The sequence below is a fragment of the Myotis yumanensis genome, unplaced genomic scaffold (genome assembly GCF_028538775.1).
Source record: "Myotis yumanensis isolate MYYU_CA2020_CCGP unplaced genomic scaffold, mMyoYum1.0.hap1 SCAF_7, whole genome shotgun sequence".
Classification (NCBI taxonomy): domain Eukaryota; kingdom Metazoa; phylum Chordata; class Mammalia; order Chiroptera; family Vespertilionidae; genus Myotis; species Myotis yumanensis.
In genome coordinates, this window is record NW_027223758.1 from 4521428 (window position 1) to 4545403 (window position 23976).

At 50.8% G+C, this 23976-nt stretch overlaps 1 protein-coding gene across 3 annotated transcripts in view; it reads right to left on the bottom strand.

Moving 5' to 3' along the window:
* Positions 1-1504: 1504 nt before the first annotated feature.
* The window catches only part of CDH26 (cadherin 26), a 35722-nt gene continuing 13250 nt past the window's right edge, over positions 1505-23976 (bottom strand). The window contains exons 5-16 of one of the 3 annotated variants that reach the window (XM_070419676.1): positions 22915-23062; positions 20127-20293; positions 19810-19938; positions 18049-18234; positions 16705-16976; positions 15066-15208; positions 14109-14348; positions 12810-13034; positions 12129-12259; positions 9135-9212; positions 5826-5900; positions 1505-2925 (exon numbers count right to left, since the gene is read on the bottom strand). In XM_070419676.1, coding sequence (XP_070275777.1) covers positions 2704-2925; positions 5826-5900; positions 9135-9212; positions 12129-12259; positions 12810-13034; positions 14109-14348; positions 15066-15208; positions 16705-16976; positions 18049-18234; positions 19810-19938; positions 20127-20293; positions 22915-23062 — 2016 coding nt within the window. In that variant the 3' untranslated portion in view covers positions 1505-2703. Of the gene's footprint in view, positions 2926-5825; positions 5901-7243; positions 7419-9134; positions 9213-12128; positions 12260-12809; positions 13035-14108; positions 14349-15065; positions 15209-16704; positions 16977-18048; positions 18235-19809; positions 19939-20126; positions 20294-22914; positions 23063-23976 lie in introns of those variants that run through there. The other 2 variants (XM_070419678.1, XM_070419677.1) reach the window with 2 other exon arrangements.

Here is a 23976-nt window from a genome sequence, read left to right on the forward strand (position 1 = left end):
GTTTCCTTGAAAACACTCTTCGGTTATACTGCATAACAGACCCGGTGTAGTTCACAGGTAAGCCCCACTGGAGGCTTAGGCTTTCACCAGCGGTTCCCCACGGAAACCTTTTAAGCGTGTGGATAGACGCGGGAATGGACTTGTAGGAGACGCAGCCACATCATGAATGTTCAGTGCAGATATCAGCCGGGAAGGCGATGCTGTGTCACACAGACTGGCATCCACAGGAACGCCTGACGTCTCCTACGCCAGGGGAGCTTCAGAAACATGCCCCCGGGCCCCTTTACCCCCAGGACATGACCATCCCTCAGAGGCCTGTGAAACTAGCCAGGGGCTGAGCTTGTTTACATATTGGCTCCAAAACACACAAAGGCTGCAACATTGATTAATAAAAATTAATCAATGTCTAATTCAGTGTCCACAAAATGTAACATTTTGTTCTCCTTGTGAATTATTAAATTGGGCATCATTGACCTTTTCCTGAATATTTTATTACTTTTGAAAACAATCGGTTGGAGAGAGTGTCCGTCCTATGGCAGGAATTCACCAGCATGCACAGCAGCCAGGATTCACCACCCACTAGCTGCCCGCAGCCAAAGCGAACTTCCTTCTAACCTTCCCATCTGTGTGGCATGGGTCTGTTTGTAATGCAGGGCTGTGGATCCGTCTGTACCTGTTGATTCCATGGGAGGTTTCCAAAAAGAATGCCTTCAGCAAGGGTCGGCACTCTTTTTTCTGTGAAGAGCCAGAAAGGAAACAGGTCTGGCTTTGTGGGAACAGAGGGTCTGTGTTGTGACTAACAGCCCTGCTGTGACAGCACAGAGCAGTCATCGGTGGCACATAAATGATACACGAGCATGGCTGGGCGCCAATAAAACTTTATTCACAAAACAGATGGGGGAGGGCAGATCATTCTCTGTCCCTTGCCTCAGATCCAGGAAGGCCTAAGACCACCTACACTTCACACTCAAAAACTACACTTTTCAGAAAAGCACTTTTATCATGAATAACCCAGAAATGTCTTCGATTCTCCTGGGAGCCCCCAGTGTTCACACAGCGGCTCTAGGGTCAGATGGGCGCTCCAGGGCCCCAGGTGAGGAGTGAGGAAACGGCTACAAACACCGAGGCTTTGCAGTAAATGTTCCCACCCCTTCCTCATAAGACAGAGGAGGTTTTAACCCCGAGTCTGCTAAAACAACGTTTAATAGACTTCACCCGTTCATCCCAGGGTGCCGGAGGGCACTCACAGGTCAGGCTCATCAATCATTAAGGTTTCCTGATTCCCTGTCGCCTTTTAGGTCTATAATGTGTGCATGCGAGTGTCCTGATAGCACTTAGCGTTTTGCTGAGCCAGACTCTCATCTATTGCTCAGACCAGGAAACTGACTTTGTAGAGAACACGTCCTACTGTTAACCCTTTTTAATCTTTTTAAAAGAAGCCATCCTCTCCCCCACACTTATCCTAGCAGTAAGTGGACAAGTAAAAAATCAATTAAGCTTGTGATTTTGTTTAAAGATACAATGTAATTGGAGTAACATGAAATGTCTTCTTTAAGAAAAAGAAGAAATAAAGATAAAACATATGAACAATAAAATGGCAATAAATACATATCTATCAACAATTGAATCTAAAAATCAAAATAAATGAACAAGCAGAACAGAAAGAGGCTCATAGATACAGAGAACATTTTGACAGTTGCCAGATGGGAAGGGTTGGGGGATGGGTGAGAAAGGTGAAGGGATTTAGAAGTACAAATGAGAAGTTATTGTGTAGCCATGGGGGTGTAGGGTACAGCAGGGGGAGTACAGTCAGTGATATTCTAATCCCTAGGTACGGTGTCAGATGGGTATGAGTATTGAGGGGACTGGGGTGTACACCTGAAACAAATATAGTATTGTATGTCCACTGTAATTGAAAAATAAAAATCGATTTTTAAAAAGATAAATCTAATCGGAATTTATTCATTAAAGGCTACTAAATTATTTTGCTTACATAATCCATGCAAGTTAAATTATGTCTGTTCATTTTTAAAGTATGCACTGCTTATAAAGTTGTAAGCATAATCATTTCTTTCATAATATTTTATTTATGCGTACTAAAAAACTGGATTACTATTTATTTTTTATCACTAAAAATACTGAGCACTAATCTTCTAGAAAATATTTCCCTATTTACCTGTTTTTTCACTTAAACTGAAATAGAATCATAATTACAGAAATATGTATAATCACTAAAATATATTTTCATTTCACCCCCAATATTACCTGTTATTAACAAATTGCTGGTTAACCTATAGATTATATTTCATCTTCATTCTGAGCTGGGCTGCTAATGGAAGCAAGAAATTACATTCAAGTTTAATTTAAAAGCTTCTCTGGAAAATCTATCTGACGAATCAAATTTTTAAAAAAGCATAACCTGCTATTTTGGTTCAAGATGTGTGGCCTGAGAATATCAAAGCATCTAATCTGAACTCAGAGTTTATCCTGCGTCTAAGACTAGGAGGAAAGAAGAAAGAAAGGAAGGAAGGACGGAAGGAAAGAAGGAAGGAAGGAAGGAAGGAAAGAAGGAAGGAAGGAAGGAAGGAAGGAAGGAAGGAAGGAAGGAAGGAAGGAAGGAAGGAAAGGAGGAAGGAAGGAAGGACGGGGAAGGGAAGGGAAGGGAAGGGAAGGGAAGGGAAGGGAAGGGAAGGGAAGGGAGGATTAGTTCAATGGACCATAATGTCTTGCACTTTTAGGAGATGCTCTGGAATACGTTTCTTCAGGCCTGGGCCCCAGCCAGTCCAGCAGGTTGGGCAGTGACGGTGTGTGCTCTGAGAAGGCAAGTGAGCTCAGACTTTCTGCCCCTTCCAGCTCCCCCTCCTCCATGTAGATGTGAGGCAGGGACCCGGGGTCTGCGGCCAGCGCATGGAGCCCACAGAGCTTCTGGAGAAAAGCCAGGGAAAGAGGAGGTGAAGGCCAGGTTCTTCCCCACAGGGCTCGTTCCTGCAGCTCCATGAGGGACGCCTCCGCTCCAGGTTATGAGGATACGGTGGGCCGCCCCTCTGTCCCCAGCCGTAACAGATGGTGCTACGGACTCAGTGGTGGCAGCCAACTGAGGGGAAGGAGCACCATCACACTTTCCAGCTAAGTCCTGGGAGGACGTATGATGGCCTTCGGCAGTGCTGGCCCTCTCGTGAATTTATTTTTGGGGTTCATCTCTCCACCACCTGTGCCCTGATACCTGCTGTCCCCTTCCCAAATGACCATGCTCAACTGCCAGCCTCCACTCAGCAAACTCCAGCTCCTACAGGCCTACGCCATCACTCTGTGAAGACTTTCCTGCATTTTTCTGGTCTGAGTGACTCCATAAACGTTTGTTGGGTGGATGGACCGATGGCTGAGGTTAAAGGGCTTCCCCCCCACCCCCCCACCCTCCCTGTGTACCTTCAGACACCTCTGGGAGGGGCTGGTGCAAATCTGAGCCAGTTACCGCACCTCAGGGGCAATGGGTCAGCAAGAACCTCTGACCATCACTAGCTAACAGTGGCCCCTGGGGGGTGAGCTCACCCAGGGCCTGAAGACACTCAGAATCAAACATCTCAGAGCTGGAGGAGGCAGGTGGTGGGGCAAGGCCTGGAAAGAGGAAGCCAAGAAGCCCCGGAGCCCACGGAGCTCTCAGCCATGCCCTCCCCTCGATCGGCTGCCAGCTGTCCCCACCTTCCGCTGGCTGCAGGAGCCACTCCAAGGCTCCCTGTTTAACTGGAAACACTATGGCCTGCGGTTACTGGTGCCCGCAGGTGAACATGGGAACCTCTCCCCTGCGTCTGCCGTTGCCTGGGTCCACTCATTCGGGGACTGAGGCCACTGTGGCATGTACCCGAGGGGGAGGAGCAGGAGAGGCAGTTCTGGCCAGTGGCCAGTGGGTGCCCGCATCCCGGCCCATCCTTGGTGCAGCGAGTGGATCATTAATGACGAGGCTCCGTACAGAGCCAGACATGCCGCAGCGGCTGTGCCGGGCAGATCCCAGCTCAGCATCCTTGCTGATGACAGTGCTGGTTTCTGCACCAAGTCAGCAATTTTAGAGTCCCCCTAAGATCAATAATTCATCATAAACTTCCAACAAAGTAGAAAGTTCCCAAGGGGAAAACCAGGCCTCTCCTCTGCTCTGAGGCCCAGCAAATGCTGGCCCTGCCTGCTGCAGCCTCTCCTTCCCTGCGCAGGCCCCGCTCCTGAGCCACCAGGCCCACCAGGCTCAGCTGTATGGGGGTGCACAGGCAGGAGGAGGGGCAACCCACATGCTGTGCTTATGTGGCTACCTCACACCCGTGTGCACAGAATCGCCCCTGATGCAGGGGGGCTGTCCCCACCTTCCTTTACAGATGGGAAGCTGAGGACCAGGGCAGGCAGGTCTGCAGGGCTCGGGCTCTCTGGGTTCAGGGTTGCTTCTGGACTTGGGGACAGTGATTTTTTGAGCAGCCACTCAGCACTGTCCACTCTGCAGGACTTGGGAGCAGGTGCGTGGAGGGACCAAGTCCACATTGACCTCAGGGTTGTCACTGAGGCACAGAGCCCCACCCCCCACCCCCAGGCACCGGGACAGGCCCAGGAGGAGGTGACATGGGGACTCTCTACCCCGCCATCATCTGCATCTCACTCCCTCAAGCTGTACCACCTGCCACCTGTCTGCCGCCCACTCTGACAGCCATGGGAAGGGTCGTTGGATTTCACAAAACGGGGTCCCAGAACCTCAGGTCAGACACTCCGCTGAGCACCCAGACCCACAAATGCAGGGTCTGCAGAGTTGGGGCCTGGGAGAATGCTCTTGAACAAGCTCCCCAAGTGCCCACACCCAGGAGCCCGGGCCCCTGCATTTGACCCCATTTCTACCACGCTCTATGTCTGTGACCTTGGACATGTCACCTAATTTCTCCGTCCCCGGTTTCCACCTTTTATAGGTGAGGAAAAGCATAGCTCCAGCCCAGGCGGGCTGATGCGAAGACTGAACGAGTTAGTATCTTTCAATCCCTTGCCAACTAAGTCAGTCTCGGCAGATGGGTCCACTAACCTTGACATATTCCTCTGCACTTCCACTACCACGGGGCTGAGCCCCAGCTTTTCTGCAACAACACATGGAGCCCCTGGGAGTCAGAAGTCGCATCTGCTGCTTCTGTGTGCTCTCCGCCATCCCCGAGTGGGGAGCGCACAGAGCTCACCCTCAGTGACACGGTTCTCAGGCTCCTCCCGCTGGAATCACCCATGGCTTTGCCCAACTGCCCAACTGCCTGTGCTGAGGAGCTTCCAGGAGAGAGCTAATGTTATCACCAACAATCCTTAAGCCTTGTCAACCACGTGGTTCATGATTCCCCAGAAAGAGACTGTTCACTCTTGTCTTGGGTCGTGTTCTGCGGAAATAGCCCCTGGAACTTGATCCCATGAAAGTGCTTGCCCTGGACCAAAGTGTGCCTCCCAAAGTCCTACACTGAAGCCCTGCCCACCCTGGGATGGTATTTGGAGGTGGGGCCTTTGGGAGATAATTAGGTTTAGATGAGGTCATGAGGGTGGGGTCCTTGTGATAGGATTAGTGCCCTTTCAGAAGAGACAGGTGTCTCTCTGCCGTGTTAGGACACAGCAAGAAAGTGACCATCTGTGGAGCAGGAAGACTCTTACAGCACCCGCCCCTGCTGGCCCCCGATCTCAGACCCCAGGCCCAGGACTGTGAGAAGCAGGCCTGTGTGTAAGCCTCGATCTGTTGTGGCTACAGCCCCAGCTGACAGCGACAGTGGTTTAGGGGAAGCACTCCCAGCTGGGCCCAGACGGGGACGCCGACACGGGGAAGCCTCTACCTGATGCAGGATCTCCGCCATGACTCCTGCCCTCTCTTCCAAGGGTTGTCTGGGCACCCCGGTACCCAGGTAAACCTGCAAAGCAAAGGGGCAGAGCCTTAACCCCTCTGAGGAGCCCTCCTCGAACTCCCCATCAACGGCCTCTGCTGGCCAGAAGATGGGGGCACCATCCAGATGGAGGGTGGTCAGACCTCTCCTTGAGGGAGAGTAGGATCGAGGGCAGCTTGGTCACGCGTCACCTGCGTGTGGTGGAAGAGAGAGGAGGAGACCCTGCAAGCACATCACTAGAAATCCTTACAATCACATTGCCTTTTCTTTCTGCACAAAATATATGGACGTTATAAAGATCGTGTAGGTCGTCCTGGCAAAGACCCATGGGCAAGCTTGACAGTCGCTTTATGGGGATGGAGCATGGGAATGTGATTTGCAAGCCCTGTTTTGGGTCCACAAAAGCTCAGTAAGACTCCTTGTGTGCCATAGGCATGGCCTCAGCATTTGTGAATGAGGCACATCCACCCCTAGGGCCCAAGATCAGCTACATAATTTGCAGGACCCAGTACAAAATGAGAATGTGGGGCCCATTGTCCCAATATTAACAAGTTCAAGATAATGACAGTAGAGCATTAAACCAAGCACAGGGTCCTTCTGAGCTTAGGGCCTGTGCTATTGACCAGGTTCCATGCCCAGAACACTGGTCCCACCAGGACCAGAGGGACACACCTCTCAATGCACAACCCTTGAAGGGTGGGTTAGTGGCATCATCTCTGTGCAAAACAGAACAGTGCATTTCTATCTTAGCTCAAACACAGGCTGAGAAATGATAATGAACTTATAGAGGTCTTGAATTCTTTTTTTAGAAGCTTTCCATCATAAAAACTGTGAATACCTCTTTTAGTTTTTGTCAGAAAAAGTACTTTTTTTGTTAAAATAATAGCTAGATACACTAGTGAAATTGGAGGTCTGTGTTTGAGACCTGCATTAAGAGTGTGGTACCCAAGTCAGCAATCTGGGTTTGGTAATGTACTGTGGTTATAATAGAGGCTTCCCTGTGGGCACAGGAACTCTCTGGACTGTGTTTTTAAGTTCTTGTGAGTCTGAAAATTATTTCAGAAAAATCATTTTACAAAGAAAAACAATCCTTCTAGAATTTGTACATAGACTACATAAGAACATGGTACTGGGAGTCTCAGGGCTCATTTTGGCAGGAGGTGTGAAGTCACTGGGCTAGACTTGGGTCAGGCCCAAAGCCATGAGCTCTGACTCTTAGAGATGATCCCTGGCGCCCTTGGGTGGACACAAGAAAACGTACTCATTTGTGGGTGTCCTAAAGGGTTCCACATTGGATCAGGACTACCAAATAACTCTTAACAATCAACGATGACAATAGCTAGTTAGATAGATGAGAAGGTCTTCGCTATGTGTTCATTCCACCAGTATCACAGAATCTTCTAGAAAGGCCGCTTATAAGGGAACAGTCAATCATTAGTGAGGTGACCACAGCAGGGAGTGAACTTCTGTAACACACTGGAGTCCCAGGACAAAGTGTGCTTGGTCTGATGCATGTGCTGGAGGTGGCAGCACTTCATTCATATCCTAGGGGGGAAACAACGGTTTACCCAAAAGACAATGCATTTCCCTCCAGTTGGAAACAAAGCAGCTGTGTGTGCCCTTCAGCATGCTTCCCTTTCTCGCACTCTCATATGCAAACAAAAATGAGCATTATGGGGGGGGTGGGGGGAGGAGAACGTAGGAATGAAAAAGGAAAGGTGGAGAGATGCAAGAAAAAAAGGCTGTAGCAAAATGGCAGTGTGTGACCTAATATGACTTGAAGATGCAGGTTCTAACTTCTAACAATGATGATAGAGGTACCACGAGTTGAATATGCACGTAGACAAGGTCTAGAACAGGGGTGGGCAAACTTTTTGACTTGAGGACCACAATGGGTTCTTAAACTAGACCGGAGGGCTGGAACAAAAGCATGGATGGAGTGTTTGTGTGAACTAATATAAATTCAAAGTAAACATCATTACATAAAAGGGTATGGTCTTTTTTTTTTTTTAGTTTTATTCATTTCAAACGGGCCGGATCTGGCCCGCGGGCCATAGTTTGCCCACAGCTAGTCTAGAAGGGGACAGACAAATGAAACTGTTTCAGTTTAGGGATGTGAGGCTTTTGCTTGAGGTTTCTATTATTTTCATAGAGGCCCTTCAATAATGAAATAAAATTTCAAAGAAAATAAAGCAGGCAATGGACCCTAGCAATGGTGTTATCTAAGATAGTTTGTGCTTTGCAGCCGATTATAAGGTGCCAGGTTGCCCAATAAATCATAAGGACAATGTAATTTAGGGAAGGTATGTGAATGCTGTTTATTTAACCTGTCACCACAGGTGCAAATACTATTTGCAGGACGCCATGAAGGGAACCCAGGGACACATCAAGAAATGGAAGGCACAGGCCTTTGTTTCCTCCTCTGTAAATGGAGAAACGAGGTGTCTTCCCCGACTGGTTCTGGTAAAAATTCTGCGGATTTGAGCTTGTAGAGTGCACACGAGGGCATGGTCGGCAAATCAGAGCAAGTACTGTGCTACAGGGGCAGCTGCTGGCCTCGGGATGCGTGCGGATGGTTAAAGAGAAAGGAGAGAAGACCACCACCAGCCCATATGACGTCTGTGCATGGATGAGGAAGGGCAGCCCTGCTCACCCCTAGCCAAGTACCTGTCCCATCATTTGTGGCAGCCCTGCACTCATGTGCTGTTCCACGGGCAGGATCACCCACCACTTAGAGAGGGAGAGCCAGTTTGGAGACAGGGTTTTAAGTGACATGGAATCTTCTGGTGAGAATATAATTCCCTTTCCAATTCTTCATCCATTCTCCTAGGGGCGTCAAGAGCAAGTCTCTGTTTGGGGCCAGCATGGATTTGATGCCTCCCTTTTCACAGAGAGACCCTTTGGCGGGCAGCATTTTCTACCTGGAATTATTGGCTCCTATTCCTATTGCATCTATTTTCCACTCCACAAAGAAAAAAAAAAAATGGGTTTTCATTAACAATTGAAACATACCAGTTCCTATCTACAAGAAATGTACTTTATTTGGACACCAGTCCATTTAAAGAAAAATATTTAAAAGTACACTAGTACAAGCAGCACAAGCACGTGGCAAAATGTCACGAAGGTGGCACAGGACAGGAGTGGAGTGGCCTTGAGGTGGGGAGCGACTGCACTCAGGTGGAAGAACAGCCAGGCAGTTCCTGCCACGGAAACCATCTGCAAAGCCACCTTAAACCCAAGCAGCCCAGCAGCCACGCTTACCTTAGCACCCAGCGCGGCGCCTTCCTCCGCTGTGTGGGTGGGCAGGGCTGGCTTCTGATTCCTGACCTCTGACCCAATCTGTGAGACACAGGGCTGAAATCAATGATGGCAAGCACAAGGCACAAAGCAAGGAATAACATCTCCCCCAACACGAGCATAGGCCATCCCAGAAAACATCCAACGGCTGTCCTGCAGATAAAGTGCAGTCATTTAGGGAAGGGGCTTCTGTAACTGACGGTGGGGAAGTGGGGTTTCTGGTTCAGTGTTTCACGTTAAGCAATGCTAGAAACCCTCGTTTCAACAGCGTCTCGTTATGTACATGGTAGTCCTCTGAGGCTTGCGAAGATGGCTCTGGCCGTGCAGCACACACCATCTCCTTCATTTCTCATCCAACAACTACTCCCTGCGGGGCTCAGATGTGGACGGCGGCTGCATTTCTCTCCTGAGAGCTCACCTGCTTCCCCTTAGAGATGGGAAGCATCTATGCAATCTCACAAACCTTCCTCATGCGCATCCAGAGGCCAATGGAGACCCTGACCAGGCGGGAATCAGGTGGGCCTGTGTCGGCGGGAGAACCTGTGGGAGGAACTCTATCATAACAATGGCCCGCACCTTTTCTTCCACGTCCTATTCCTCCTTCTCCGTCTCAGGGCCTCACAGGCAAGGCTCGCCAGGTCTGTGCTGTGGGGTCCTAATCCTTTCTTTTTCCTTTTTCCTGATGGAATACGTGACCAACTTTTGTTTGCGGTCGACAGTGGGTGGAATCAACGGTAGGCATCTCGGATGAGGTGAGTCCTCCCAGGAGCACAGAAGGCCCCAGGTGAGTGTGCGCAGGTGTAGGCAGGTGCATTCAGGTGAGATGATCATGGAGAAGCATGCACTCATGGAGATGTAACCAGTGGTTACAAAGACATAATTAGTAATTGCTGTCAGTAAGTCTAATATTGGCAGTCACTGTTGATTGTGTGTCTGCCAACACCCTAGTCTGTGCTAAGAACTTTACATGTGTATTTTGTTATTTGGTTAAATTGTCCAATAAATTTAAGTCAGAGAGAACATTATTAATCTCACTTTATATGTGCAAGTCGGTAGTCACTTAGATTATGTATCCACAGTTTTGTGATCTAAACCCAGGTTGGTTGTGTGCCATGTTCTCAGAGCCCTAAGGGTACCTTGGCAGAAATGGGGCATAAAGCCAACGTTAATCAGAGTACACCTGAGCTGAGAGTTAGAGACGAGAGGGCGGATGTCGTGGGACTAGACGAGGACAGAGAACCCTTGTCCTGCATGCGCTCCTCCCTCCGACAGCTGATACTTGACCAGTGCCCTTGGCCACCAGACTCCCTCCGCCTGCCTGGCTTCGGCGCTGCGATGACAAGCTGCACACACCCTGCTTCTGTAGCTGCTTCCTCTTTCCAGGAAAGCACCACCGAGCCGCTGGCCAACAGGAACAGCACCGGGGCACCGCCATTACCCCTTCCCCCTGAATGGTGTCGGCAGCCAGTGCCTGGGGAGGCCACTTCCTCCAACTCCTCCAAGCTCAGCAGCCCCAGCTCCACCCCACCAAGCAGGAGACTAAGCACAGCCTGGGCGGGAGCCATTTCCATTGTCCTGGAGGGTTGCCCTTCAGAGCAGAGTGGAACTGCCCGAGGCAGGGTGGTTTCTCTGTTACACAAAGCACTGCGGGTTGTCAAGACAGTTTCCTTCTTTAAATGACACAAACTGGGGAACTGCTGCTCTTATTGCTGGGGGGAGGGGGGGAACCCAGCTACGTGGAGGGGTTGGACCATGCTTCCTGCCATCTCCTCCCTGTACCAGGAAGGGCTCAGTGGGCCTGTGTGGAGGTACAGGCGTGTACATACATCTGCAGCGTGACCCAAGGCTGTTACTCTCCCTTGCTCATGCCAGTAGGGAAGAGAACGCGGGGAAGAATCCAAGGAGTCTTGGCGGACCACCAGCTTCTCCCACCCCCAGTCACTTTGCAGAGTGTCTCCCTATTTACTCGCGCATGAAGCCAACATCGATCAGCAGGTCTTTTCCCAAGAGCATGTCGTGTTGCAACCAGTCTCCTCCCAGGAGAACACCGTGGGTGAGGTCTAAGACCATGAAGGTGGGCCACCTGCGGCCGCTGTGAGTGAGAGGTGTTGCCTTTTGACATTTGGCTCTTATTTTTTAGATCAGCCACCTTAGTTCTTAATGAAGACAGACAGGGGCATTCACAGTGCTTTCATCTCATGGCCAACCCCAGCCCAGGGTGGCTGTGAGGACAACTGAGATATGTCAGGGCTGGTGTCAGGGCGACTGTGGGTGCTTCCAGGGCATGGTCTTCTTTGATCCCCAAGAAATCCGTGGGGCTGATTTTTACCCTGATTCACAGAGGAGGATGTGGGTTAAGTGATGTGCTCAATATGGCAAAACTAATAAGATGCAAAGCCCGGGTCTTGTCCCTTTAAGGCCAGCAAGCTGTGCTCAGCCTCTGCCCTTAAGGAAGAGGGGCGGCTCTGCCTTACTTCAGGCCACAGCCAAGAAGCTGTGGACTCATTTGATTAGTAAGCCCCGCACATTGTCCATTGAGAAAACCACCTGGTCAAACCATTTTCTCCTAAACAAGGTTTCTCAACCTCGGCACTGCAGACACTGGGCCACATACTGCTCTGTTGTGGGCCAAGCTGGGCGCTGGAGGGTGTTTAGCGTATCCCTGGGCTCCACCTACTAGGTACCAAAAGCATCCTCTCCCCACCCCAGCCGAGTGTGACCATCAAAATTATCTCCAGATGTTGCCAAATGTCCCCTGGGAGGCAAAACCACCCCCCATTGAGAAACAGGGACCTAAAACAATACATCAATTTAGTTAAGTTGGACCACATTGGGGATGTTTCCCCTTTTGGTACTCAAATTAGAGTGAAGACGGGAGAGGCGGGCACAGTGAGTGGGAAAATAGGTAGATTTATTATCAACGTCATTGTCATGAAACACAAAGTGCTGCTTCCTTACCTGGCCTGCGATGGCTCTGCTCTCGTCATTGTACATGATCAGGGTCTGCTGGCCCTCTTGGTGCAGGGCGGGGCAGCTGTGCCTCTTGGCTCCAGACACACAATCGCATCGCAGCAGGAGAAGCAGAGCAACTGCGATGAGACAAAGGGGAGTGAGTTAAGCAAGCCCTTCTGTATCAGAGGCTTCACCGGGGCCGTCTGTTAACTTGTACCTCAGTCGTGAATGACAGGGTCATGAATGACAGGGTCGGATGTGCCTTAATCATCTTAGTAACTGCAGAGCTTTGCACAGTCTGGGGCACAGGTGCTAGGTAACTGTTTGCTGACTTGGTTGACTAATGCCATGTAACCGGAAATATGGTGTTTATTTGAAAATCTGGTTTCCTTATTTGCCTTCCCCAAGCCCAAGAGCCCAGAAGCCCAGACAGACATCTGTGTATTGCTGCCCCGTTTACAAACCTCAGGTCGCCCTGTGGCTCCTCTGCTGTAGACTGCTGCTCACTGAATAGAAGCTGCTTTTGCCAGACAGACAGCATGCCTGACCAGGTCAGCCACCTTTGATCTGAGCCTGGGACTCAATGAGCCTCCAGGTCATTCTCCCAGCATCCCACTGCTGTCCGCCATCACCTGCTCCCCACCCCAGAGGGCTCCATTCTCCCGGCTTACGGCCTGGACCGCTGACCTGCCAGAGCCAGGAACACCACGCACAGAGGAGCAAGGACCCCCACAGGGAGCTCCGGTCCGGCAGCTAATGGCTCCGCCGCACACATGGCTCCGCCAGGACAGGAACAGACCCTCACGTGGACAGTCTGCTTCTGGGAAAGGCCCTGTCTGTCTCTGATGGAAAGCGGCACTGAGTAATCGCCAGGAGGCAGGCTTCTCAGCATTAAAAGTTCAACCGACCGACCTGCAAGGGAAGGGGGTCATGAATGCAGGGACTCCCACATTTTTCAGCTGCTCCACAGATGTTTACAAAGGCCTCCAGGAGCCAGGGCTCTATACAGGAGTTAGCCAGATGCAGAGTTAGAGGGGCCGTTGCCAACACCACCCTCACTTCCAACAGCAGCTGCAAATTCAGGGCTCGAATGCCAGCCAGCCCAGGGCAGAAGCACGCAGGGCAGAGCCCAGAGACATGGAGCCAGGATACCGATGAGTGACCGTTGTCAACCAGGGAAGCCCCCGAGCCTGGCATCCTGAGTCTCCATTGGCCTCAGTCGTATAAGCCTGGTTGGCTGTCCATGTGACACAAAGCCCACCTGAGACACACTGTTCTGTTGACTGACACAAACGCCCAGGCGAACCCTCTTATTGGGCAGGACATCCCCAGGGCTTGAGGATGTGCTCCCAGGAGCAAGGCCAGGCCAGACCTCTTGTGGGGAGAGGTTCAGGGCTCTGCCACACACTGGGTCAGGGAACTGTACACGGGAACTCCACTGAAAAAGCAAGCTCCGCTCCACAGGTCCATTCGTAAAGCACAGAGGAGGGTGCTGTGGGCAGATGCCAGTGGTTCCTCCTGGTAAGAGCATCCCCGTTCCCCTTTGGAGAAGCCCACATGCCTGAGCCCCAGCCCCTGTGAGTCAGGAGAGGCTAAGGCCAGATCCCAGCCCGCTCCAGGTGTGGGCTCAGGACCAGCCAGAAAGCGGGCTCCTCCCCACTGCCACCCACAGTGATCGGCAGGACAGGTGACCCACGCCATGCGGGGAGGTAAGTGCTCTCGCCAGGTGCTGGCATGAGCCTCCAGGACTCCTGGGGCCACCCTTCGGCCCCCAGAGGAGAACCTTCCGAAGTGAAGGGACCCAGAGAGCAGCCGTGCCGAGGGAGGGACGGGCAGCGCCAGGGACGGCTTGAGTACCTGGACATGGCCCAGCGGGGACACAGGCTGCCTGGCCCCTCAGTCACAGAAGCCAGGAAATCCCTTTGGGCCCAATTCTGAGTCCGGTTTCTGTCACCGCGGACCTTTACCCCTGGCCCGTGCACTCACCCCGATTTTCCCCCAGTTTCCACGTGTCTCCTGCATGTCCCTGCGTGGTGTCCAGTTCAAAAGTAAACGGGTCCGAGGAGGGCTCCAGGTCGCCGTCCTCAGCCTCAATGAGGAGGGGCTCGGGCTCTGAGGACTCGCAGACCTCCAGGTACCGAGAGCGCGGGTGCAGACTCGGGGCGTTGGCATTGATGTCAGACAGGAGGAGCATCAGGGTCCCCGTCCCCGTCTGCGGCGGGTGGCCTGGGGGTTCCAGAAGGGTTGCTTTCAATTAAAGAGCCGGCAGTGCCCACAGTCCCTGGCGAAGAGAACGCAGCCTCCAAGGGAAAGGGCTGCCCCGCAGAGCTACCGAAGCCGTTCCCTCTCCTCACGGAGGCTGGTTGGAAGCAGACTTATTGTTTTCCCAACCAGCACCTGCTGATCAGTTATTCCAAACACGATGCACAGCTACACACCCCTCAGAACTGGGGTGTGAATTCACAGATGCCCTAAATACAAGTCCTGAGGTACTTGGTAGTTGCTTTTTATTCAGCTTCACGTCCTGGCAGGTTTAAAACCTCAGCCTTGGCAGGTCACAGAGAGAAGCACACTCTCAAAACCAACCCTGGGTTCACAACAGATCTGTCCTGAGTGCTGACCTCATCAGCCACTCCGTGCAGGGAGACCGCGCTGCAGGTCACACGGTGGGCTCAGGAGAGCAGGGTCTCCGGAGCAGATGTCAGGGCGCTGGTCTGACCTTGCTTCCCCGAGGGTTAATCCCCCCCCCACCCCCCCCCACCCCGAGCGCTCTCCACCGCCCCTGCTCGGTCCTCTGAGGAGTGCCGGTTCAGGAATTCCATAACGACTGGCTCGCGCAGTGGTGAAAGGTTTGCCTTTTTCCGGTTTGTGCTGGGACCTCCCCGTGTTGTTTTCCCTCAGGAGCAAGGACACACTTCCCCCTGGTTTTGGGTGAGCACTTACCCTCATCAACAGCGTGCGCGATGACGACATACACACCATTGTTCACGTGCGGGGACTCTCGGTCCAGCCGCCGCCTGGTGACAACCACTCCCGAGCGCTCGTCCACGGTGACCCAGCTTGCAGGATCGTGAGCCAGCTCATACCTCAAGGAAGGAGACGCGTGACGACTTTAAAACTGCAGCTATGTCAGAAGTCAACTCCCATACCTCAGGCCGACACCAGTCCTATCACAAGCCACGTGGGGGTTCTGAGGACCGTGACGTGGGGGCTGGGTCGGCACTCGCTGGGGATGGAGTGTGGGGTCCGCCTCAGGGAAAAGTCGATGCCTGCTAAGCAGTACCTCCGCATCCGCCTACCCGCCCCTGCAGCCACCATCTGCTTCCTCTCTTTACGACTTGCTCCCTGATGTGGGCTGTGGCGAGCACCTCCTCTAAGGGTCATCACACAGCCTTTGTCTTTTCGTGACTGGCTTATGTCACTTACGTCATCGTCAATTATTCACAAAATGTGGAAGCTGTCTAGTGTCCATCAGGCAACAGGTGAGTGGATAAGTGAAATGTCTATCCGTGCAGTGGACACAGGTGAGGCAAAAGCAGGTCTACAGTTGTTCATACGGAAAGTGAGACGATAATTCATAAGTAATAATCATGCAAGAATAAACTCTGTTTCATGTACTCACAACCATAAGCCTGCTTTGCCCACTCTGCATTGTTCAGCCTTCAAAAGAAAGGAGACCTGCCACATGCTGCATCATGGGCAACCCGAGGGCATCGGGCACATCACATGAGCCAATCACAAAAGGGCAAGCTCGGTGGGGGTCGTCAGATTCGTGGAAACAGAGTGGAGTGGTGGGGGCAGGGGCTGGGGGGGCGGGGAGAGAATGGGGGTTATTTTTAATGGGGACAGCGTTCCAGTTTTACAAGATGAGAGGAATTCTGGGATGGGTGTGGTGATAGTCACACAACACTGTGCATGTGCTCAATGCCACTGAACTGTCACTGGACAGCAGTTGAAATGGTCAACCTTATGTCACATACATTTTACCACAGTTTCTAAAAAACAACACTCTGTTGTCCAGAAGCCAGAGGCCGGCCAATTCACACCCTTTGGTAAAGAGGGAGACAGAAACACAGGAGCAATTATTCTAAGACGAGAAAAGGACCATAAAAGAGTATATTCTAGCCCTGGCCAGCATGGCTCAGTGGTCAAGGGCACGTACCTGGGTTGCAGTTGTTCCCAGGCCCCAGTCAAGGCAAGTGCAGGAGGCAACCAGTCAATTATGTCTCACATCAATGTTTCCCTCCCCGCTCCCCCGCCCCCCGTCTCTAAAAATCCTTCCCTCCCACTCTCTCTAAAAATCAATGGAAAAATATGCTCAGGTGAGGACTAACATCAACAAAAAAGAGTATATTCTAGGTGCAAAGGGAATGAGCAAGTGAGTTCCCCCTGGTGGATCAGAGAATGCTGTGGAAGGAAGAAGGCATGGATCCTGGGCCAGGGACCTTCTGGGGGCTTCTGGAATTTTCTTAACAGACAGTCGCCCCAGCATCGCACCAGAGAAACTGGTTTTCCGACAGGACTGTTCCCAGCTGCGTGGCTGTTCTGCTTCAACAGCCTCCTTTCTCCTTCCTCTTCTCACCTTATCTGGCTGCCGCCTCCGTCTGGGTCTGTAGCGTTAAACCTTCCCAAGCGTGTCCCAGGCCTGGCGCCTTCGACCTCGCTGACGACGAAGCTCCTGGGGTGGAAGGCTGGCGGGTCGTTGGCATCTGTCACCTGCACGAGCACCATGGCGCTGACTGCAGTCTTCCTCCTGGGCTTCTGCAGCTCGCCGGCCTCACAGGGGACCAGCAGCTCCTCGTTTTCCACGGCAATGACCAGGCTGCACTCGGGATGCGTTTCGTAATCCAAAGCCTGCAGCCGGCAGAGAGGGTCCCGTTAGCTAGCACCTGCTGCTCCTCGCTCAGCCAGGGGCCCTGGGGAGCTCTGGCTCTGCACGCCACTACTAGTTACCTTGTCTTTGATAGTGATCAAGACAGTCGTCAGCTCACTGTCAGATCATTTATGCAGTTCCTCCCCCGCCCCATGCTGGTTGGAAAGAGCCACCATCCATCAGTGGGTAATGAAAAATACAACAAAAACTGTAACCTAATGAAACATTAATGTGACAAGCCTGGTGCAAAATCAATCAGCGGGCCTGGAGGGAATATGCATATTAATGACCATAGTTATTCGGGGCACAAGGTGGTCAGTGACTTAAAGGACTGAGAGGCTGGGCTAAGTAGGCAGTCCCAGCCCGGGCATGTGGTGTCTCACCTGGGAGCCTGTCACACTGACAGCAGGAGGTCAGGCTCTAGCCCCAACCCCACCCAGCCTGACCCCCGGTGGGCTCACCTGCCCTGTGCCAGAGGCGCTGGTCACGCTGGGGTCCAGCTGAGAGCGATTCAGACTAAAGGCCTGTGGTCAGACTGCCCCAGCAGAACCCTCCTCTAGCTGTGTGACTTCCCAAGAACGGCCCAACCTCTCTGGGCTCTGGTGTCCTTGTCAGTAGAGACAATGACACTTCACTGCAGGGCCAGCTCTCTGTTCGGCACAGCAGGCCACGTGGCAGCGCCTCCGACGCTCTCAGGGGCTTGAGGAAATGTTCTTATTCATTTAGACTCAGAAGGAAACACATGAACTCGGGGCTCGAGAAAATGTTTCAGATATTTTTACCAGAAAGAAAACATTTAAGGCCTGTGTAAGTCTATTAAATTTTGCCTAAAAATATTAAATGTCAAAGTCTTAAAGTTTTATCAAAAATAACTTTTAATATGGATATTAATTTGGCAGGAGGAGCCGGGGAGGCAAAGGCCCACTTCAGAAGGCCTGGGCCAGCCGGGCCCCCCGCCTGGTGCCTCGAGGGCTCCAGACACTGCGAGGTCCCGAGACCAGCTCCCGCTCCACACCCTCGGCCCCCGCCCGTGTGTGTTCTGTGCAGCTTTACCTTGATAACATTTAGTATCCCTTCGTTGGTCTCAGGGTCAGTCGAAATGTCAAAATGTCCCTCTTCGTTGCCATTGGATATGTTGAACTTTGCCCTCCAAGCTGACGTGAATGGCGAGTCATCATCCTGGACCGGGAGACGCAGCACGTCCGGGCTGACTCGGCCTTCGGGAACCTGAATCTTGTACTGAGAGAGGCAGTCACCATTCCATGTCACGGAGGTGAAGAAACACAATTGAAAAAGAAAGCAGGAAAGGAGATGTCAGCCCTCACACTACAGTCTGGATGTTTCTCTTGCTGTTGAATTTAACCTCAAGGGATTTTAAACTGCCTGATGCAGCCAAAGAGCGTGGATAACAAGCAGCTCGCCCTCCTCCTGTGCCTGGTCCTCCTTCCGATGCAGCGAAGGGGCTTTGCAAGTGCACGTTCTTCAGCCCAGCGCACGCACCACTTGTCTAAGAATTTTTAAAATGACAACACATCCCAGTTTATGCTGCCCCCAAATCCTGGCTCTCTCCTAAAACAGAACTCCTTGGTTACATAGGCCCTTTCTAACGCAGACCTTGGAGTAATTGCTATTTAACACTTCTGGGACAAGAAACTGCTGCAGGCAAGCCCACCCCAATGCCAGGGTTTGTTGCTGCAGCCTTACTTTTGAAAGCACGGCTTCCAACAAGCCAGAGAAAAACTTGGAAGCAAGGCTCACACGTGAGCAATATGATTTTTCCGTTTTTCTGTACTATTTGGTGAGGTGCTTTCATTAAAACATGTCAGCCCTAGTTCATACAATTTTTAAAAATTGTTAAGTGGCATGTTTATAAAGTTAATTTGTAGTATTTTTTCTGTACCAGATTCTGTTTTAGGTGCCCTGAGCAAGATGAACAAAAACCCCATCCCCAGGGAACGGGGAGAGGGGTTCCTTGGGGGTGCAAGTGGGGGCTGGGGAAGAGGCCAGAAGAAAAATAGAGATACAATGGACATTTTCCTTTAAAAATTCGTATGGAAGAGTAAGAAATGGGGACGAAAGGCAAGCAGATCCCGGTGGTTATCACTTCTCTCCTGGCGTCCCGTCTGCCGTGGTGCGGCATTTCCACAGGGGCCGGCCTGGGGACTGTGTCGCATGTGACATTCTACAGGGAGCACCAGTGATAAACCAGGTGACTGAGGCCGGGCTTAGCACACCTGCCCGTCTTCCTTCTACAGCCTGAACACGTGGGGAAAGCCCAGGTTTAGACTTCTCACCGGGGCAGTTCTCCCCTCCAGGGGACAGGTGACAATATCTGCAGACATTTTTGGTTCCCATGACTTGGGGGGGACTGCTGGCATCTAGTGGGTAGAGGGCAGGGTTGCTGCTAAACATCCCACAATACACTGGGCAGCCTCCTCCCCGCAATGAAAACTTCCCACCTCCAAATGTCAATAGTGTGGAGCTTGGGAAACCCTGGGGTACAGTGAGTGTGGCGTCTCTAACCTCCCTGGAGGTGTCTGCATGTGTGGAACAGAAATCACGGGTAGTTCCAGCAATTAAGAATGAAATTATGCACGAAAAAGTTCTGAGCAGTTTCTCACACAAAGTAGTAAAACATGCCAGCTCATTTGACTAAATCAAACGAGTCTCTAATCACATGGTCACTTCTCGACTCTAGTTTCCGTTACTTTGGAGAACTACAGGATGCAGGGCGATATGGGGACTCCCTCAGGGACTGAGCCTAGGACTCAGGCCGTCATGTTGGGACTGGGACCAGGGGCAGCCGGGTCTTACATTCTCCTGGATGAACGTGGGCCTGTGGTTGTTGCCTTCCTGCACGCTGATGTGAACCGTGGCCGTGGACGACAGCGGTGGCTCCCCGCAGTCCCTCGCTCTGATTAGTAGTGTAAACCGAGGAGCAGTCTATATGGGGAGAAAAGGGAAGTCAAGCTCCGATGCAGGAAAGGGGACAGATGTCAATAAAGGAACATCCCATTTTAGAATTTCAGTAGCAAGCCAGCCAGAGGGTTTCCCAGTGAGTGCCACATCAATCCTGTGCCCAGGGTCAGAGACACAGCTATTTCATTGTTTTAAAATAAAATCCACATAACCTCATAATCTAAGCATCCCAAGAGTCGGATTTCTCCACTATCACGGTCGATCTCGAAGCCACTTTCCTTCAGTAACGGCTTTTGTGAAACGAGGAAGTAAAGGACTCGAGAATTTGGAGTATTTTCTTCATCCAAATCAACTGTTAACAGCTGAAGAACAGGCTGACCTGGAAGAATTTTTAAATTGTTACTATTGGCCAAAGGCAGCCTATCGGACCCGTAGGAAGGTGACACTTTGCTGACTGGCATTGGGGCATGCACCAGAATAGCTGAAATATTTGCATATAAAATAAAACTGTAGGTGGAGCAGACAAAACAAAAAGGGGTATTCACATCATCATATGACCATGATTGCAAATGCAGAAGACTTAAAGGGCAGAATTGATAGATAGGCTTTTAACTGCATGGATACAAAAGCTTCAGACAAAATTTAAAAAGAATGATAAACCAGAAGGACATATTTGAAATATACATGGCAGACATATACATTCTTTTTAAAAAAAAAAAATTTTTTTTTTATTGATTCCAGAGAGGAAGGGAGAGGAAGAGAGAGAAAGAAACATCAAAGATCAGAGAGAATCATTGATCGGCTGCCTCCTGCACGCCCCACACTAGGGATCGAGCCCACAACCCGGCATGTGTCCTGACCAGGAATCGAATCTCAAATCCTGACCTCCTGGTTCATAGATCAATGCTCAACCACTGAACCATGCCAGCTGGGCGACATAGACATTCTTAAAACAGAATGAGGAGGTTAAAATCAAGAAGAAAAATGAGAAACACACTAATGGAAATGGACAAAGAAAGGAACAAGCAAGGGGAAGAAGAAATGGAAAGAGCCAAGAAGCTTACAAAGCATGAAAGCACCTAATGTGAACCATCCACTCCCATAGATGGTGTGGAGAAGTAAATTGGAACACAAACTGTGGGTGCATTTCCCACCACGTGAGAAATTACGGTGACGTTCAGGAACTCACTGCCCAGCTCTGTCTTTCTCCCTCGTTGCATTTGGCTTTATTTTAGACTAGTGTCCCGGAGCACAGATTCGTGCACGTTAAAAGGAAATTAATTAGAAGAAATATTTTAGTATCACTATGCACCCTTTCTCTATGATAGAAGTGTCAACAAAATTCACAATCAACAATGACAGATGGAAACATGCATGCTATTGGCACCAGCAAGAGTTTTATATGTTTCGCGAATGTGCAAGTCAACTTAGCCTTTTATAGATATAGAATAAACTTGCTTAATTAGACCTGCTTTCTGATTTAGCTATACTTTTTCCAGCCCAGTTAAGCACCCCAACTTCTCTTTCAGGTAATTGTCAGCAACACAGCAGTAAATATCAACATGAAGCAGATTATTATTGTAGACCACACAGGGAGAACAAAGGGTAAAATATTTAACTGCAGCAGTGTTTGACTACATTCTGTGCAGTGAGAAAACCTGAAGTCATTTTCAGTGGCCACCATTTCTTACTTCTTTTCAGTTGGGTCAAGATTCTAAACTTTCTAAATCTCCGTTTTGTGGCTAATGGAAAGAAAATACGATTCTACCAAGTCTCCTATCTACCTACTCCAGGACTTTTGTGAGGATCAAATGAGATGAGGCACGGGAAAACACTTCACAAACATTTGGTTAAAGTGTAAAATGTTTGCACCTGGCTATAAAGCAAGTTGTGCTCCTGAGCTGAAGAAACTCCAAGGAGGCTAGTCGCTAGGGAGAGGAAGCTGGGTGTTGCTACATGATGTCATTACCCGGTACCCACAGCGACCGTTTCTGGGCTGGGCTAGGCTGTGGGCCACATTTTGCGTCATGGGGTCTTGGCAGTGTTGGCTGCGATTTGGTTGGGTGTCGCTCCGGGGTGGTGGTGGGGAAGCCAAGTATTGGTTTGTTGGTGGCAGGCCGTGGTGCCGTTTATTTTTAAATGGCCTGTGTGCATCGTGGCAGATCCTGTATTAAGCATCTGCCCCCTGGTCATCAGTGAGCATTATAGCTACTGGTTGGATGGACACTTAGCCTTTTATATATATTCTAGAGGCCCAGTACACAAATTCGTGTACAGGTGGGGTCCCTCAGGGTGGCCTGGGGAGATCAGGCCCCAGCTCGCGCCCCCAGGCTTGCAGCTCCACAACCCCGCCTTGCACCTCACCTTGGCCTGGTGCTGCCCCCTCACCTGCTCCACCATCCTGCCTGCAGGGCAATCTATTGGGGCCAGGCCCTCCATCCGGCTCCCTCAGTGCCAGGTGGTGGCCCTGCCGCTACCACTGGTCGCCATCTGCAGGGCAGTGTGGCAATTGGGCCCCATTCACACCGGCCTTTGCCTGGCACTGCCCACTCACCTGCTCCACCATCCCACCGCGGTCCCACTCTCGTCAGGGCCCATCGGTGCCAGCAGCACCTCCACTGCTGCCCGCTGCCAGCGCTGCTTTGCCAACACCTGCCATGTTCTGTGTCACCCCTTGATGGTCAGCATATGTCATAGTGAGCAGTTGAACTCCCAGTCTCCAAACTCCCAGTTTCTGGGCCGAATGACCGCCGGAGGGGGCAATTGCATATTAAACTTTTATTATATAGGATATTCATATTTGCATATTGACTCTGCCAGAGGACTCAACATTGCATTGCCAACAAAAACAGGCTGCAGACCTCAAGCATTCGCTCTGATCCAGAGCCTGGGCCCTCTGGATGTGGCCAGTGAACTGCCTCCCTGCAGACAACTGCCCCAAGTGTCGGCAGGAGAACCTTCAGGGGACAGGAAGGGCAGCCCACAGCCCAGCACACACACCTGCTGCGTGGCTCTCTCTCACACTGACATTGAATTCATTCTCGGGGAACTGAGGCGCATGGTCATTCACATCAGTGATCCTGATGTTGAAGATCAAAGAGTTGTCCACGTACTCTCCTGTCAAACGGTTCACAACATCGAAGTAAACCTGGGAAGCAGAGAACCTTGTTAATGTGGAAGAACCCCTGGCTTGGTGACGCTAATCACATTACCGCCAGAATCACAATAGAGAAAGGAGACATCAGGGATAATTCCTGCATGTGGAATTAGCCTTGTGTTGTAGCTGGAAGATTGCCATCCTCAGAGAAACAAACCATAGTGCATTGACGTGGTAGATTGGCATGTGGCTATTTAAAATTACACATGCAAGGTCTATGCTCTTAGACACAAATGAGCAAGAAGAAACATCCTATGTGCCAAACACATATAACATCACTTCTATGCAGAGATCGTAAGTGGGTCAAGATAACTGTTGGGATGAAGATCAACAAAAAGTTATTTCGAGGAATATGAAAGGATGGATTCTTTTTTAGTGTATTTGCATCCTATGAAATTGAGCATGTTTTGATATGAATAGATAGGATTTCTGCACAGAAAAAAAAGACCTTTTCCCTTTTCAACTCCATCTTAAATCTTACAGAAGTTCTAACTTGGTGTCACTGCTTCTCATAGGTTCATAGAATTAACAAGAAGTTAGCCCCCCCAACCCACACCCAGATCCTGCCACCTCCCAAACACAACTGGGAAGTGTTGAGGCTGGTTCTGGTGACTCCTTCACTGTCCAGTGCCACGAGAAAGGTCTTTTTGCCACTGCATTGGGCTTACTTAGTGTTTAATAGCATCTGTCATTGTGGACAGACAATGATCAGCATTCTTCCACCGAGGCAGGTGGTTGAGCCCAAACGTTCAGTTTGTATAGTGCTCCCGTGACACTTGGCTCTTCCACTTTTTTTTTAATCTTTATTGTTGAGAGTATTATAGATGTCCCTCCCCTTCTTCCCCTCATTGCCCCCATTACCTGGATCCTGCCCCACCCAAGGCTTTCACCATCCTATTATCTAT